The sequence below is a fragment of the Tauraco erythrolophus genome, chromosome 7 (assembly GCF_009769465.1).
Source record: "Tauraco erythrolophus isolate bTauEry1 chromosome 7, bTauEry1.pri, whole genome shotgun sequence".
Classification (NCBI taxonomy): Eukaryota; Metazoa; Chordata; class Aves; order Musophagiformes; family Musophagidae; genus Tauraco; species Tauraco erythrolophus.
This window is the reverse complement of record NC_141471.1, coordinates 54,150,672-54,165,821: the sequence shown is the minus strand read 5'-3', so window position 1 is coordinate 54,165,821 and position 15,150 is coordinate 54,150,672. Positions and strand designations below refer to the sequence as shown.

At 39.2% G+C, this 15,150-nt stretch overlaps 1 protein-coding gene across 1 annotated transcript in view; it reads left to right on the top strand.

Annotated features, from left to right (window-relative positions):
• Nucleotides 1-12,458, top strand: part of CUL1 (cullin 1) — a 56,257-nt gene extending 43,799 nt beyond the window's left edge. The window contains exons 10-22 of the mRNA XM_086614427.1: nucleotides 589-696; nucleotides 784-890; nucleotides 2,057-2,105; nucleotides 2,671-2,802; nucleotides 3,492-3,609; nucleotides 4,574-4,650; nucleotides 5,399-5,530; nucleotides 6,911-7,003; nucleotides 8,344-8,391; nucleotides 8,488-8,570; nucleotides 10,077-10,182; nucleotides 10,916-11,029; nucleotides 11,915-12,458. Of these exons, the coding sequence (XP_086470553.1) occupies nucleotides 589-696; nucleotides 784-890; nucleotides 2,057-2,105; nucleotides 2,671-2,802; nucleotides 3,492-3,609; nucleotides 4,574-4,650; nucleotides 5,399-5,530; nucleotides 6,911-7,003; nucleotides 8,344-8,391; nucleotides 8,488-8,570; nucleotides 10,077-10,182; nucleotides 10,916-11,029; nucleotides 11,915-11,995 (1,248 nt within the window). The 3' untranslated portion in view covers nucleotides 11,996-12,458. The remainder of the gene's footprint in view (nucleotides 1-588; nucleotides 697-783; nucleotides 891-2,056; nucleotides 2,106-2,670; nucleotides 2,803-3,491; nucleotides 3,610-4,573; nucleotides 4,651-5,398; nucleotides 5,531-6,910; nucleotides 7,004-8,343; nucleotides 8,392-8,487; nucleotides 8,571-10,076; nucleotides 10,183-10,915; nucleotides 11,030-11,914) is intronic.
• Nucleotides 12,459-15,150: the final 2,692 nt, after the last annotated feature.

Here is a 15,150-nt window from a genome sequence, read left to right as displayed (position 1 = left end):
TGCTCCGTCTTTATTGAGATGCAGAGATCAGTAATTGCACACAGCACTCGGTCTGTGGGTGCCATAAACGTGATGTTTATTGGCGTTTGGCTGTCACTGAGTGTTGAGGAGATAATTTTTAAGAGCTGTTAACAATGATTGAGGTCTCTATACTAAGTTGTACCTATTGGGGATACACCAGTTACGTTTGTACTACAGAGATTTATTTTGAGTGTTTCTTCTATAGCAACTGCCTATTTATGATTGTCCAGCTCTCTCAGGTGTGATCCGAATTAAGCTTATGTTTTTGGAAACATCCTTCTTGGAAACGTTTGCAATGGTTGAGTAAGTGGGTTTGTCGTCTTTTGTACTGTAAATTGTAGTAGACTCTGCACTCTGGTTGCTGTAAATGAAAGCTTGTGCTAGTGTAAGTCAGGCCTGGACATAGGACCTAAACTAGGCTGGATACTATGTTACTTTTAAAATTTTTCTAATACTTTGTAGACTTTCCTCATAAAAATTTGCTTAGGCCAGTGAGTAGCTCCATTTTGGAGGAAGTAGAAAGCAGAAAGTCAACAGGTTGCAAAAACCAATCTCTCTTTATTGCAGGATCCAAAAATGTATGTACAGACAGTGTTGGATGTCCATAAGAAATATAATGCTTTAGTCATGTCTGCATTCAACAATGATGCTGGCTTTGTGGCTGCACTAGACAAAGTAAGTACATGTAGTGGCATATGGTGAACTTTTTTTTCTATTCAGTGTTCTGTCTCCCAAAATTTCACTGTCTTTTGTGATTTATAGGCTTGTGGTCGATTTATAAATAATAATGCAGTGACAAAAATGGCTCAATCATCCAGTAAATCCCCAGAGCTACTGGCACGATACTGTGACTCTTTACTAAAGAAAAGGTACGTCTTCGAAGACAAATTATTATTTCAGGTTGGCTTTTGTTTTAAAAGGTTTTAACATATGAAGTTTTATGTTGTATCTTCAGAAACAGAACTTAACGTTTCAATAAAAATTGATTATACCAAATTCCAAATACAAAAATTTCAATAGGACCGTTCCTTAAAATTATATGGAGTTTACTTTTCTTTTTTAAAGAAGAAGGAGGAAATAATAAAAGATCTAAGACCTTTCTTTCCTTATAGGAAACTAAGTTCTATTTTTTTAATAGAGGGGTTTTCTAGGTTTGTTTTTTTTTCCCAAAAAATTTGAGTTGTGTTGTATGTTGTAAAGAAGAGACGTATGTTCCCTTTTTCCATTACAAGTCATGCTTTCCTCCTGTTGTTTTTTCTATATCTTCTTCCATCTGGGCAGAAATTGAGGAGGACAAAAACTGCTTTCTAACCTCTTGTGGTTCATAATTTAATTAAGGTATTTGGCTTCAAATGATTCAGCAGCTCATACACTGAGGTAGTATCAGTTCAGTTCATACTGGATTAGTGTCAGTTTTGTCACTGGCAACTTTTCTAGCTGTTTTTGGGAACAGAAAAAAACACCACCAAATAACCCAAAACCAGAAGAACTTGCTCACTTTTCCCTTCCCCATCCCCTCTTTCCTTGAGCAAAGGTTTACTTTCTGCTTTGTAAGTACTAGCTTTCTGCAGGGTAGATTTGGGGTAAGCCTGATGGACAAGCATGATATGGAGGAAAACAATGTGATGCCACCTGAGCTCTTGCCCGGTCCAGACCGAGCTCTCTGAGCTGTTTTCTTTTTACTTTCTATCTAGGATAAGAAACAAAGATTGCATTTAGCAGCAGAAGAAAGGCAGGAAGAGAGAGATATATGTTCAAGGCCATAAATCCTGAGAAGTATCAGGCTATCAGGAAGTCCCCAGCAATTCATGGTCCAGGACTTCACCCTGTTGTATAAAAATTAGGTGCTTCAGAATTGCTTACATGTGGAGTAGTGAAGAGAAGCGTTCATTTCATTACGCTGTTTCCTCTCTAAAGAGTCTTTTGATCCCAGAACTACTCAATCTGTCTTCCTTTGAAATGTCCATATACATCCATATGCTGTTTTAATTCAGCAGTTTTGGGACTCATTATCAATGCACTTCTTTAATTGCAGCTCAAAGAATCCAGAAGAAGCGGAATTAGAAGATACACTCAATCAAGTGGTAAGATGTCTATAAATACAGTTCTCTTCTGCGTAAGCTTTCGTAAGTTAGTAATGTTTGATTGTAGCACAAGTCAGATGAGAGAAAACCTTTTATTTTGTATGTTTGATTTCATTACCTAATATTTCAGCTTTTCAGTAATCTTCATCTGTGTGGCTTGTTAGTTGTATTTTTAAATTAAAAAAAAAAAAGCCCTTTAAGCAGATTTAAAGCGGCTAAATGGAACTTAAGCTTTTATGTCGTTTTTATATACGTATATAATGTGTATAATTTCGACAATATGTTTTTATATAATTACATACACACACTACATATTTACTCATATATATAAGGCTGTACATGTGGAATATACTGTTAATGTGTTTGAAATACTATCCACATTTAAAACAAAGACACGCCACTACTGCCCACCTTCCACCCCCACAAAAAAAAGAACAAAAAAAACCCTGCCCTTAAAAATTTGAGTGGAAATGAAGTAACTACTGCTGCAGCCTTTTCAAGACAAGTGCTTAATTTTTTTTTTTTTTTTTTTTTTTTTACTTACAAATTATCTTGGCTTTTCCAGATGGTTGTCTTCAAGTACATTGAGGATAAAGATGTGTTTCAAAAATTCTATGCTAAAATGCTGGCAAAAAGACTTGTGCATCAGAACAGTGCTAGTGATGATGCTGAGGCAAGCATGATCTCTAAACTAAAAGTGAGTATTCCATGACCATACCATGTTCTACCATATTGCAGGTCTTCAGGCTGCCTTGGAAAGCATTGATGTATGTCCTTTCATTTCATTATTTTATGTACAATGGAAAAACACAACTTAGATCTTTATTTTTTCTTTTTTTCCTTTTTCTTTTTTTACCTCCTAGGAACTTGTAGTGCATGTCTGTCTGATGGAGTTAAGTTTGATTATTCTTACCCAAATGAATGACATAGATATAATTCTCCAAAGGAATGACTGCTGAAAAGTTGCTTAATTTCATTAACACTTGTTCATGAACATTAATTTAAGTTGCTTAATTTCATTAACACTTTTTGGGCAACCTGGTGTAGTGGAGGATTTCCCTGCCCATGGCAGGGAGGTTGAAACTAGATGATCTTTAAGGTCCCTTCCAACCCTAACCATTCTATGATTCAGGGTCGAGCAAAATATGATCTAACGTTTTTTTATTAGGCTGTTTCATTGTGTGCTTTGCTTGATTTTTAAACAAAAATTTCTTGAGTTTTTGATGACAGTTAAAGAGCATGTGTAGTTGGGATCAGTACTTTGAGTAAGGGAAATACTGAACTTTGTACATCTTTTAAGAAAATAGGATCTGATACTTTGTTCTTCTCATTCTCTAATGTCAAAAGAAGTGTCTTGCTGACATATCTGTGCTTTTTAAAATACAGCAAGCTTGTGGTTTTGAGTATACCTCCAAGCTGCAGCGGATGTTCCAAGATATTGGTGTAAGCAAGGACTTGAATGAGCAATTTAAAAAGCACCTGACCAATTCAGAACCCTTAGATTGTAAGTAATACATTTACCTAAATTACTCTCGAGTAGTTCAGCTTTCTCTTATTTCTGCAGAGCTAACTATATGAGGGAAATATTTGATTTAGACATCATACCTCCAGAAGTTAGAGATAGTATTGTTTTGACCAAGATAACTAGGATTTTTAAATTAGTCTTTTAGGTCTGTACTTTGTCTTCTAATAGCACTTTACATCTTCTGTTATGGGTAGCCTCCTCCTGATTTTGCAGCTCATGTTTAGGTATATAGTTTAATGAAGTTGAATCCTGTAATTTCTTTTTGATTGGAAAGATGTTTTTCTTTAAATGGTTTTGATCTTGAGCACAACGTGACTCGAGTTCGTACTTCTATAAAAGTATTAAGGAAAAAAAGAAGTTGCGTTTTATGCTATTGACAGCCCTATCACTTTTTAATAAAGAAATACTTTTTTCATTGAAGCACATTGAAACAAATTTTGTAAAGAACTTGATAATTATTTGTTGCATTACATTGAGAGTTGTGTATTGTCAGGCTTAAATTTTGCTTAGTTTTTTAATTATTCTTACTGACTTGCCCAAAATGCCGTACAAGTATAAACGCGAAATGTTTATTCTTAGTTGCGTACTGTGGAGTGATGAGTTTTAGTTACACGTAAAAATTAATGCTTAACAATTTCTACACGTGAATGTTAAGAGAAATCCCTTGTGGGGATAGAAACAGGGTAATAACTTCTACAAATGAGAGAAAATTGAGTGACCATCAAAGTAAATCTAAAGCTCCAACTGCAGTGACATCTTACCTGAATTCCTTTGCTTTATGGTCTGAATAAAAAAAAAATACTTATCGCTTAATGATTTTTCACGTTTGTTTGAGCAAAAGGCAGAACCATTTCTTGTTTGTGTGAGAACTGGGACTGCGTGTTTGAACCGGGGTTGGGAGCAAGGGGGATGATGCAGCTCAGCCTCTTCACTTCTCTTCCAGTGGATTTCAGCATCCAGGTGCTGAGTTCTGGATCGTGGCCGTTCCAGCAGTCCTGCACATTTGCTCTGCCATCTGAGGTGAGGCGCTTGCACTTGGTTCATCTGAACACGGAATGACCATGCAGGAAATTTGTTTTGCAAGGAAGATGTTCCCTCCTGTTTTGTTGTGTGTCAGAGAGGACTGGAAGTCTCCCTGGTGTTTGCCTGGTTGGCTAGAGGATATTTGGAACAAGATGAGTGAGTAAGGTCGTAGGGAGGGAACTGTGTGAAATACACAACTGTTTTCTTCTGTGGAAAGACCTTGGTTAATGAATCTTTCTTCAAAACGTTCAACAGTAACTGAAGCAAATCTTTGTTAATGTATTTTTCTGTGTGTACTTTTGTTTAAGAAACTTTTTCTTGCCATTGCTTCAGCTCTGTCCAGTAAAATCTTTGGATATTATAACCATTAGCTTTCTGTTGAGTGCTTATCCAGAATAGACAGGACATGAATCCTTAAAATGAGAAATACGTTTAACTGTTGTTACCTGGAGGATGAAGGTGGTTCAAAGAAATCGCCTTTCTACCTTGCCTAATGTATCATGAAAGAATGGAACTTAAATGCTTGTTTAGGTTTGTATTGTTAATGACATTTTAAAGGGGAAACTCATAAAAAAAGGAAATTTTCATCCAGTCTGAAGAATTCGAATATTTTGGATTTCTGTTTGTCTTATTCAGACAACATGGCAGTAGAGGCAGACTTGATTCTCCTTTGTGGGTCCCAGAGCATGTTCTGGTAATGGTAAATAACATTATTTCTTTAATTATTGTTGTTGGTTTTATACAGTTAGAACGGAGCTATCAGCGATTTACTGCATTTTATGCCAGTCGTCATAGCGGGAGAAAATTAACGTGGTTGTACCAGCTGTCCAAAGGGGAATTGGTTACCAACTGTTTCAAAAATAGATACACGTTACAGGTAAGGATAACGTCCTGCCGATAGAAGCGCTCGGTGGTGATTGCATTCAGAGGTCTGGATGCTGCTGATTGTTCAAAAGAGTGTTCAGGCTCTGCTCCACTGCTCCTGTGTTTTCTGGATGAGCTGCTTTTCACTCCTCGTTTTGAGATAATTGCTCCTCCTTACTTTTAAGGACCATTGTGCTGATAAATGTGTTTAAAATGGTGAAGTGTGTAGATGTTGAAGTAGTGGAGTTCATGTGAATACCTGTGCCTGCACACAAACTAATGTTAATAGATAATACAGTGACTTGAGCTGTATTTTAATTTGTACGTCAAAATATTGATTAACGGTATGTAGTGATATGTCACAATTAAGTATTTTAAATCATGCAATTTCTTAATTGAGAGGGTGTGTGTATGTTCATACGCATCACACACATTTATGTTTAGCTGCTTACTACTTATGGTGCTCCCATGGGTTCATTTGCTTTATTCCTGTGAACAAAACTACTGTCTTTATTTAAAGCAAAGCACATATGCAAGACCTGATGGCTCCAGATCTGTGTTTTACTGAAGTGAACATAAATGTTAGCCCTCCCCAGATGGTGATTGGTGTTGTGATTAATAGAACCTTTATTATATATTGGATTTATTTACTGTACTGATACTTAAGATCTATATTTAAAAGCAACTTGACTTAGAAAAGAGAGTCCATTACTTGTGGTTTAAACAGGCGTTGAACCGTGTTGTGAGACAACTACAGCCTCTTTGCATAAGATCTCATGCTTCTTACACTTCTCTGTCTGCTTTCTCTGCAAAAAGTAGACAGAGAAGGGGAGTTCATAACAGTGAGAAGCAGCAAGGTGATCTCAGACTTTGAACTTGTCATCGATATATGTTAACCCTGTGGTGATAGATGTGAATAAGCCACTGATAGCTGCCTTGTTTATAAATTTGGGTTCTTTGTTCTGCTGGAGTTGGGAGGGTTGTGAGGATTAATTCAGTAGTCCGTGTAGGTTTTAATGATGATTAAATGGGTAAGAGTCATGGAGTGACAGAGGAAAATAATGTAAAATTATATTAGCAAGCAGAAAGATAAGGCTTTGACAGCGTAACAGAAGATTTGATGAAGTGGCTGCAGCTAGTTAAACGATCATAATCTTTGGGTTTATGTTTAGATAATGCTGGAAGGTAGAGTTCTGGTTGTATAAGTAACATCAGATTTTTCTGGATTGCGTAATGATGAGCACTAGTTGGCTATTCTCTGTTGTCTAAGTATTCCAGTGTATGTGTTTAACTGGTGAATTTCAGGCTGTTCAAATTCAGAAAGCATGTTTGTTCATTCCCGTTTTCTGATTTCCCCCCTTTCCCCTTCATTCTCTTTTTTTGGATCTGTTAGGCATCCACGTTCCAGATGGCGATTTTACTGCAGTACAACACAGAAGATGCCTATACCGTGCAGCAGCTGACAGACAGTACTCAAATAAAAATGGTAGTGACTTTGCACATTGTACTACACTCTTGTGAACAAGTGTTTTGGTCTTCAGGGCTCTTCCTGCTGTCATAAGAAATTGGAGTTAGACATCATTGAACCCAGTGTCTGTTTCTGTCCTGAAGTAGACAGATGTGCACTATTCTTGGTCAACTTGCTTTCCTGGTTTACTTTCCTATAATCATAACTGTGTAGTCTTCTGATGAATCTTAGTGTGTATGTGCTCCTGTTCATGCCTAGAGTGAATTGCCTAGCTTCCTCCTGAGCTCTGGTAGTAAGTTTTCAGTGTTTCATTACGTACATATAAATATTAAAAGACAACATTCTAGGAAAAAACAGCATTTTCCCTAAATGATTGATCTGTGCATCCGTTCTTTACATCGCAAGGCTTATATGCATGAACATAGTAAAATCCATAGTTTCATTGGCTCACTCTCTCTTGTGGAAAAGGTTCCCTCTTTTTCTTTCCAAGTAGACTCCATGGCCCACAGTTTATTTGGCATCTGTGTCCATCACTAGTAGGTTTGAATCAAGACTGCTGGGACTTCTGGAAAGTTAGGCAATTCCGAGTCAGTGAGATCTTTACTTTCAGAAATGCATATCTAGAAAGTTACTGCTGCTGATGCTTTCCAGCAAACTCAGAACTGTCTTTATGGGGTTGCAACTTATTATAGATGCTTGTTTGCGGATAGTTACAGATATAGGTATATGTATTTATTTATGTAAAATAAATATTTGGCCCAAATTGTTGTTGGACGAGAATAAAAGTCTTTATACAGCTGAAAACTAACTGCTTGAAACCTAGAGGACTTCCACTGTGCTAAAATATCAGCTTTGCAAGTCTGCACAGAACATCGACAGTAGTATAGCCATCCAGGTGACTGGCCAGGGACTGTAAGCAGAACAGATTCCTGGTTTAGGCAAGAAAAGAAAAACATGTTAGTCAGAAAGCAGAGGGTGCTTGCTTTCCGAGGTTTAAGCCTGCCATGGTATCTATATTTGCATGGTTTAGGGGGGAAAAAATATATATATATGTTTACACTTATAGATCTGCTTGCAGAATAGCTCCTAAAACAGCAATTGGAAAGATCTGTTGTTTGGAATTCATCTTTCTAAAGGATTTGATGTTGTTTGACTAGCCGCAAGGAAAACATGTCCTAATTCCCAAAAAGGGCCTTATTACATGTTATGTGAACTACATTTTTACTTCCCCACACACACACTCATTTTGCAGTGTTCTGCACTCACTAGTTCTTAGTTTCAATCTGTGTATTCTTGTTGAAGTATTTTGAGAAAGGTGCTGTCTGTCTGTGCTGATAATACTTTCTGTAATTTTGTAGGACATCTTGGCACAAGTTCTACAGATACTGTTGAAATCAAAATTGCTTGTAAGTACTCTTGCTTTTTTATGACCTGCTTAACATTCAGCAGAATGTATTGGTGCCTATTTATTTATTTATTTTATTTTATTTTATTTCTTGCAGGTTTTGGAAGATGAAAATGCAAATGTTGATGAGGTGGAGTTAAAACCAGATACCTTAATAAAACTGTATCTTGGTTATAAAAAGTAAGGAAAAACTTCAGTAGCATGCGTCACCTTTGTATAGTGCTCCTTCTCTGCTTTCAAAATTTGGGTAAAACCTAGTATGTCTGGGATGAAAGGCCTAGGGTTCAAGTGCCAATTCAAATATAGATCCAACATACCAGCTTTAAAGGAGAGAGTTGGCAAGTAGGGGGGGATAGGGAAGATTTCAGGTACCTGGCTTTGTCATAAAGTCTGTCAAGGCCTGAACATACTTTTCATATCGCCTTTTTGTTCCTTGTTTCTTATCTGATTCTTGTCTAATTTATTTCCAGTAAGAAATTGCGCTGGTTTTTACCAGGAGACATGACTTGCATGCACTCAGCAAAACACATTATATTTTGTAAGGTTACAGTAGTGTACAGTCACCAGCAAAGGTCAAAGTCTTAAATGTTCATCCAGTAAAGATAACGTGAGAAGATCAGCAGGCTCATTTTAGAACTTCAGAGTGTACAGTGATTTGAAAACTTAATAAACACAATGCTCAGTAGTTTTTATGTCCTACTTCAGCCAGTGTTGCTTTCAATGTTCATGTATTTTAAGCTGTTTGTAGCACTGCGGTGACTGTTTATCATGCTTACCAGAGCGTAGATGTAAACACGCATAAATTCAGTGAGGAGTTCAGTACTTCCTGAAGAAGATAAGATCTTATGTGAAAGAAACATTTTAAAACCTTTCCTTGTACCTCACTCTTTATCTGCTTTCTTCCTTCCTTGACCAATAATTAACGGTTTGAGAATTCATGGTCAGTTACCTTAGTGCAGTGATGGAAACAGCTCAGTGTTGCTGCACTGTGCAGCTCGGTGGTTCCCAATATGACGCACAGGACTGTGCTAAATACAGAACACATCCCCTCTCCAGGGCAGCGTTCCCCGGTGCAGCCAACACGGCAGAGTTCTGCCCCACGCTCCCTGGTGCCCTGCTGCTGGGGCTCCTTCCCCGCTCGGGACGCTGCACCTTGTCCAGGGAGCGGTCAGGTGTGGTAGCGGGCTCGCCCTGGCACAGCCCTGGGCACCAGGCAGCGGGCAAGAGCAAGGCAGAGGTCAGTTTTACGGAACAAATGGATTTCTTCACGTTTTGGTCAGAATCCAGTGTGTGTATCGGAAAGGTGATTCTGTTTTCACTGGCATTCTTTTTCACACTCGCTGACCGAAAGCTTCTCACTAAACACGGATGTCTTTCAACTACAGCGCTAGTTTGACCCAACAGATCTCTAGGTTGGATTCAGTAAATACACGAACAACCACCAAAAAGGTATTTTGTGTTTTTTGGTTGGTTGTGGGGTTTTGAGTTTTATTTATTTTTCTTAAACTCGAGTAAGATCATCTAAAATTTTCAGAAGTGCCAAAGTCTCCTTTTGTTGTAAAGTAATCGTGGTGGTGTGGCGTTTATTTTGGAGCTGGGTTCCGTTTAGGGTCTTTGAGGGGGAAGGAGGGGCTGTTTGTTTGACTGCTTTTCAAACAGGCTACTAACTTCTGTCTTTCTTTACAGTAAAAAATTAAGGGTAAATATCAACGTGCCAATGAAGACTGAACAGAAGCAGGAACAGGAAACTACACACAAAAACATAGAGGAAGATAGGAAACTACTGATTCAGGTGACTTGTATTGCAGAATGCTGCCATGCCATGAACTTAGAATTACAGCTTTGTAATCCTTCAGTGAAGCTTACTGTGAGGTTTTCTTAATTTTTATTGAAAGAGAACGTGCCATTGTAGTGCTCTGTGTTGGAGGTAAAAACATATTTACGATACCTTTAAAGGGGATTGGAGTCAGTAATAGGAAGTGCAGAAGAGCTGATAAGTGTTTGGGTTCCGTGGATGCACATGCTCAGCAGCCCTCGGCCCTGGGTGAAAACCAGTAGTACACAGGTAGTACAAACTCAACAGTGCTTGTCTATCAGTTCATTTGGAATCCACGTGAGAAGCAAAGGGGCAGGGGAGAGGAAGGCAAAGGTACTACTAAGGGAGTGTCACAGAGAGGTTAAGTATTTCTGTTACATAAGGCTTTCTGTTTGTTATGTAAGTCATTTCACATTGCCGTTGGTACCAGTTGGTGCTATTGTTACGACTGACTGTAAGCAGAGTAGTTCTTAAAATTCATGTGTCAGACCACTTCTGATGGCCGTATGCTGTGTAGAGTCTGAGTTCCTAAGGTCTGCCTGAGTAGCTGACGTTTGTAGGCGTGCTTCTCCCCAGCTGCTACTCAGGTTTGCTATGACGATGCTTCTGCGCTAGCAGACGTCCTCTGCTAGGGAGGTACGATGGCTTTGTTGGTCCAGAGGGACAAGTAGTTTGCTCCTAAGCACACTTTTCTGACTTGGCTGTGCAGGCTGCTATTGTGAGAATCATGAAAATGAGGAAGGTTCTAAAACACCAGCAACTGCTTGGGGAAGTGCTAACACAGCTGTCGTCAAGGTTCAAGCCACGAGTTCCAGTAATTAAGGTATGTGAGAACTGCATCTCTAAACCTGTATTCCAGGAGGTGAGGAGGACATACAGAGTCAAAATACATGCTTCTGAATTAAGAAGGGAAGTCAAGGAGACGGGATGGGGAAGGACTAATTTTTGGAGTTGTAATTAAGTAGGAAATACTTGAACCAGAAATACTGTGTTTCTCTTACAGTAACATGCATGTTTCATATTGTTGGCAGTGGTGAAATAGCAGTTGGATTGCATCTTTTCTCACTGGTGCCAGCTTTCAGCAGCCTCTGCTCCAGGCTTACCTCTTGTTCCTGCTCTCCCTGTTACGGGCGTACCACTGCTTGTAGGCCAGCTCAATAGAACAGTTTCCTGATCTCTTCTAGAATAAAAATGTTGGGGAGGGGGGCATTATGTTTGTTTAGTGGTCCCACCAGTGGTTTTTTACATCCACAACCAAGGGGGTAGATGGGGCAAAACCAGGCAGTGGAGAGTAGGTGCATAAACTGGCACCAGTGCTGAAAGATGTACCCAGTCAAGTCCTGGAGCAGGCAGCTGTAGGTACTGCAAGGGCTGTCTTTAGTAACAGTAAGCACTCTGTGTCTTGGTTTAACTCCTCATTTGCCGTCTTACTGGGGAGTTGCTCAGCATACTGATGATCAGTTGGTCTCCCTGTCACTACCCTGGAATGGCACCCAGTAAGTGTAATTCAGTTTAGTGGATTAGTGAAGTCCTCCACTTGGATGTGGTCAGAAACAGGAGAGCAAATTGCTGTGGTTTGTACCCTTCACCTAGTCCTGTCCTCTTTTTGGCATGAAACTTAGTGGCCAGAATCGTTCAGAGTTTTGTAGCAACCAGAGAGAGGGCTTTTCTGCCAGGGTCCCACCGCTCACGTTCGTTTCTCCCACAGAAATGCATCGACATTCTGATTGAGAAGGAGTACTTGGAACGCGTGGACGGTGAGAAGGACACCTACAGTTACTTGGCTTAACATTTTTATTAGCAGTTACTTGACTGTGTGACACTCGGCAAATAGGTATGTGATGGAAAGAATGAAAGCAACGGAACTTCATAGCAGCCACCCTGCTGCCATTTGGACCTCCCTTTTTAATCACTGAGACCAGGACTCCCATCAGCCAGTCTCAGATTTACATCAGAACTGCTCAGGATTGATACATTTCAAGTATGTAAATACGGACACCAATGCCATTTAACCTAATTTAAGAACAGAAAGGAATCAAACCCTTCTCCTTTAAGGGTTGCATGCTACTGCATTTAAATCAATACATTGGCTATATGATAAATAGCTGCCAGCACAGGCAGCCCTTATAAATGTTGGCAGCACTTTGAGAGCGAGTCTGAATGGACCCATGTGTAATCTGCTATGAAAAACCATTTGTATAGTGTGTTTCATTTTTTAATGTGTGATAAATAAAAACAAACTTAAAAGATTTCTGTACAAGTTGCATTTGGTTTTATTGTTTTAAGTTTCATGACTTATCTTTCTAAATGTAAATAAAAGGTATAATGGTTATGAAAGCTATAGAAATTGGGTTTTTGCTTTTCCTCCTTTTCCCTGTTTTCTGGTGATTTAAAGCACATTTTGTTCTCTGAAGAAATTAATTGTCGTCTATCACCATTCTTTTTTAAGAGGAAATGTCTGTGCTTTGAAAAGGAAAGCAAGCCATGATGATTTCACAGATGTGCAGAATAGGAAATACTTAGAATATATGTGGCAATACTTGGTCATCTGAAATTGGAGCTGCTTTTAATATTGTTCAGTATGTTGAAAAATGCATCACACTTGCCTAAGTGCTGCCCTGAATAAATAAGGTTTCGGCTCATTTCTTTGGCTAGAACAGCAAATTGAGTGTTCCTGAAGATTAATTCCCATTCAGTGCAACCTGTGCTGGGAATTAAAATATTTTTGAGTGTTACTGCACATATATTGATTGACCAGGCGTCATTCCATTTTTCTGACAATGTTTTGTGTTTATTATATACATGTGAAATCAGTATTGGCTTTCCATGTGCTACAAGCAAAATGCTACCATCCTCACTGATCTCGGTTTGGGTAATTTATATTTTTTATTTTTGATGGTGAAAAGACCTTAATTTCTGCAGCCAACCCTTTTTTCCCCTTAGAATTTGTGATTTGTTCTGGCATGAAGAAAAAGGAGCCAGGTTTTGTGTTGGTGCTGTTTTTCTCTGAGGGAAACTAATTTTTCATGGTTACAATTGAGCTCTGACCTACAAAAATGTCTGTAATTTTATTTAAAACCAAACCAAACAGCCAGAGTGGTATGAGATGTGATCCAAACTGATTTGGAAAATGGGAGAAAAGTCTCATCCCCAGTTGAGATACTGCTTGCTTGATATTCCTGTTCTGAAAGAACTTCAATGGCACTGAAGACTGCCAGCACGGCTAATGGGAGCATGTTGCTGTTCAATTTTCAAATTGCTTTTTGAAATTTGGAAGATTGGAGCTTGTGATGCTTTCTGTGCTGAAGTTGTTGTTTGATTATGTTTTTTTAAGATGCTCTTTTGTTTTTGTAAACCCTTCTTGCAGGAAGTTTGGTGCTAGCAGATTTTTGTAGCAGGATCAGTGCCACAGAAGCAGGCTGAATGGTGTTTGTGTGCAGAAGGGCCAGAAATAACCTGCTCTGAGCTGCGGCTCAAAGCCGAGCCTTAACCCGTCGCTGGTTAAAGCAGCATTGCTTTGTGTACTTGGTATGCTGTCTCTTGCCGAGCTCTATTTTTAAAACCCATCTGCTGTCAATCCAGCTTCAGACAAGAGTCATGCTTTAACCAAGCAGGGAGAAAATAAGTTTTGACTTTTGGACTTTTTTTTTTTTTTCCCCCTCAGGAGTAAGATGAGAGGTATGAATTCTTAGTTCTTACTCAGGCCATCACAGAGCAAGATGACAGCTGACTGCTGTACTTGGGTGGGTGGAAACAGGCTCTGCTGCTTTGGCTCTTGCTGAACAGGGCCAGTGAGCTGGAGCCTCCTCAGTGCAGCAGGTCTATGGTTGTCACCGAAATCAGTTTTGCAATGTTGTGTCCCTGTTCCTGCCCCCCCACCCAGCTGTTTTGAATAAAATGGGGGGTTCTATTGAGCAGTAAGCAGCAGAGCTCACATGCAGCTGGTAGATCAGAAATAAACGTGTGGTAGCCCTGTACAAGACCTGAACAGACAGCTAGCATATATATAGAACACCTAGATATTAAAAAAAAAAAATGGAAAGAAAAAGTAACTGTACCAGTAAGCAAAACAGTGGTTGCTTACAGATAAACAAGAGATGGAGAAGAGAAATACGTATGTGATTACTGTTCTATTCAATATTGAGTTTGTTGCTTCAGAGAAGCCACAGTTGAGGGTTCTAGTTTATTGGAATACCACTGCTCCTTCCCTTAGCAAATGATGCAAATGTGTCCCCATCAGTGTTATTTCCACATTGAGTGAAGAAATTAATTGCACGGGGGTTGCCATTAAGCTAACGGGCAAGACAGAAGCAAACCTTTATACTACAACTAGATCTTGAAAGTGGGGTCTGTCCCAGAAATGACTTACTGGTTTTTTTTGGAGAGGACCCTTTTTCCTTTCCCATTAAATGCACCTCTTGCTAATGGACAGACCTCCTGTTAGGCCTGAGGACTGCTGCAACTTAGAGAAATACTTTAAAACAATCAAGTCCGGTTGGTATGGCAACAAGAGGTCAGCTCTAGGAGCAACCCTGGGAGTTTCTAAGCTGCCGCCGTCACTGTATGAATGCAGCGTCAAGCCGAGGGTGCGTGAAACTGCCAGACCAGGAGCGTTTCATTTAGGTGCTGCATGCTGAAGTTCTGCAATCAGCCTGACTGATCTCTCCTACACTGTTCAACGTGAAGATGTACTCTTAAATGTGACCTGAAGTAACAGTAACGGAAGCAGACAAGTATGGAGTTGCCTTTGCTTAGAAGTTGAAAGTAAGTATTCACATTGCTTCCTCAACTGGCCGACACAAAATTCCAACTCAGTTCCAGTAAAAATGAAGAAGTTCAAGTATCCTTTATTCAAGGTTGAAAAATGTACCACACCACATTATTGCAAAAGTTCATAGGTACAAAACACTTTGCAGCTGGTGAGAAGGCAATAAAAAGTTGGGT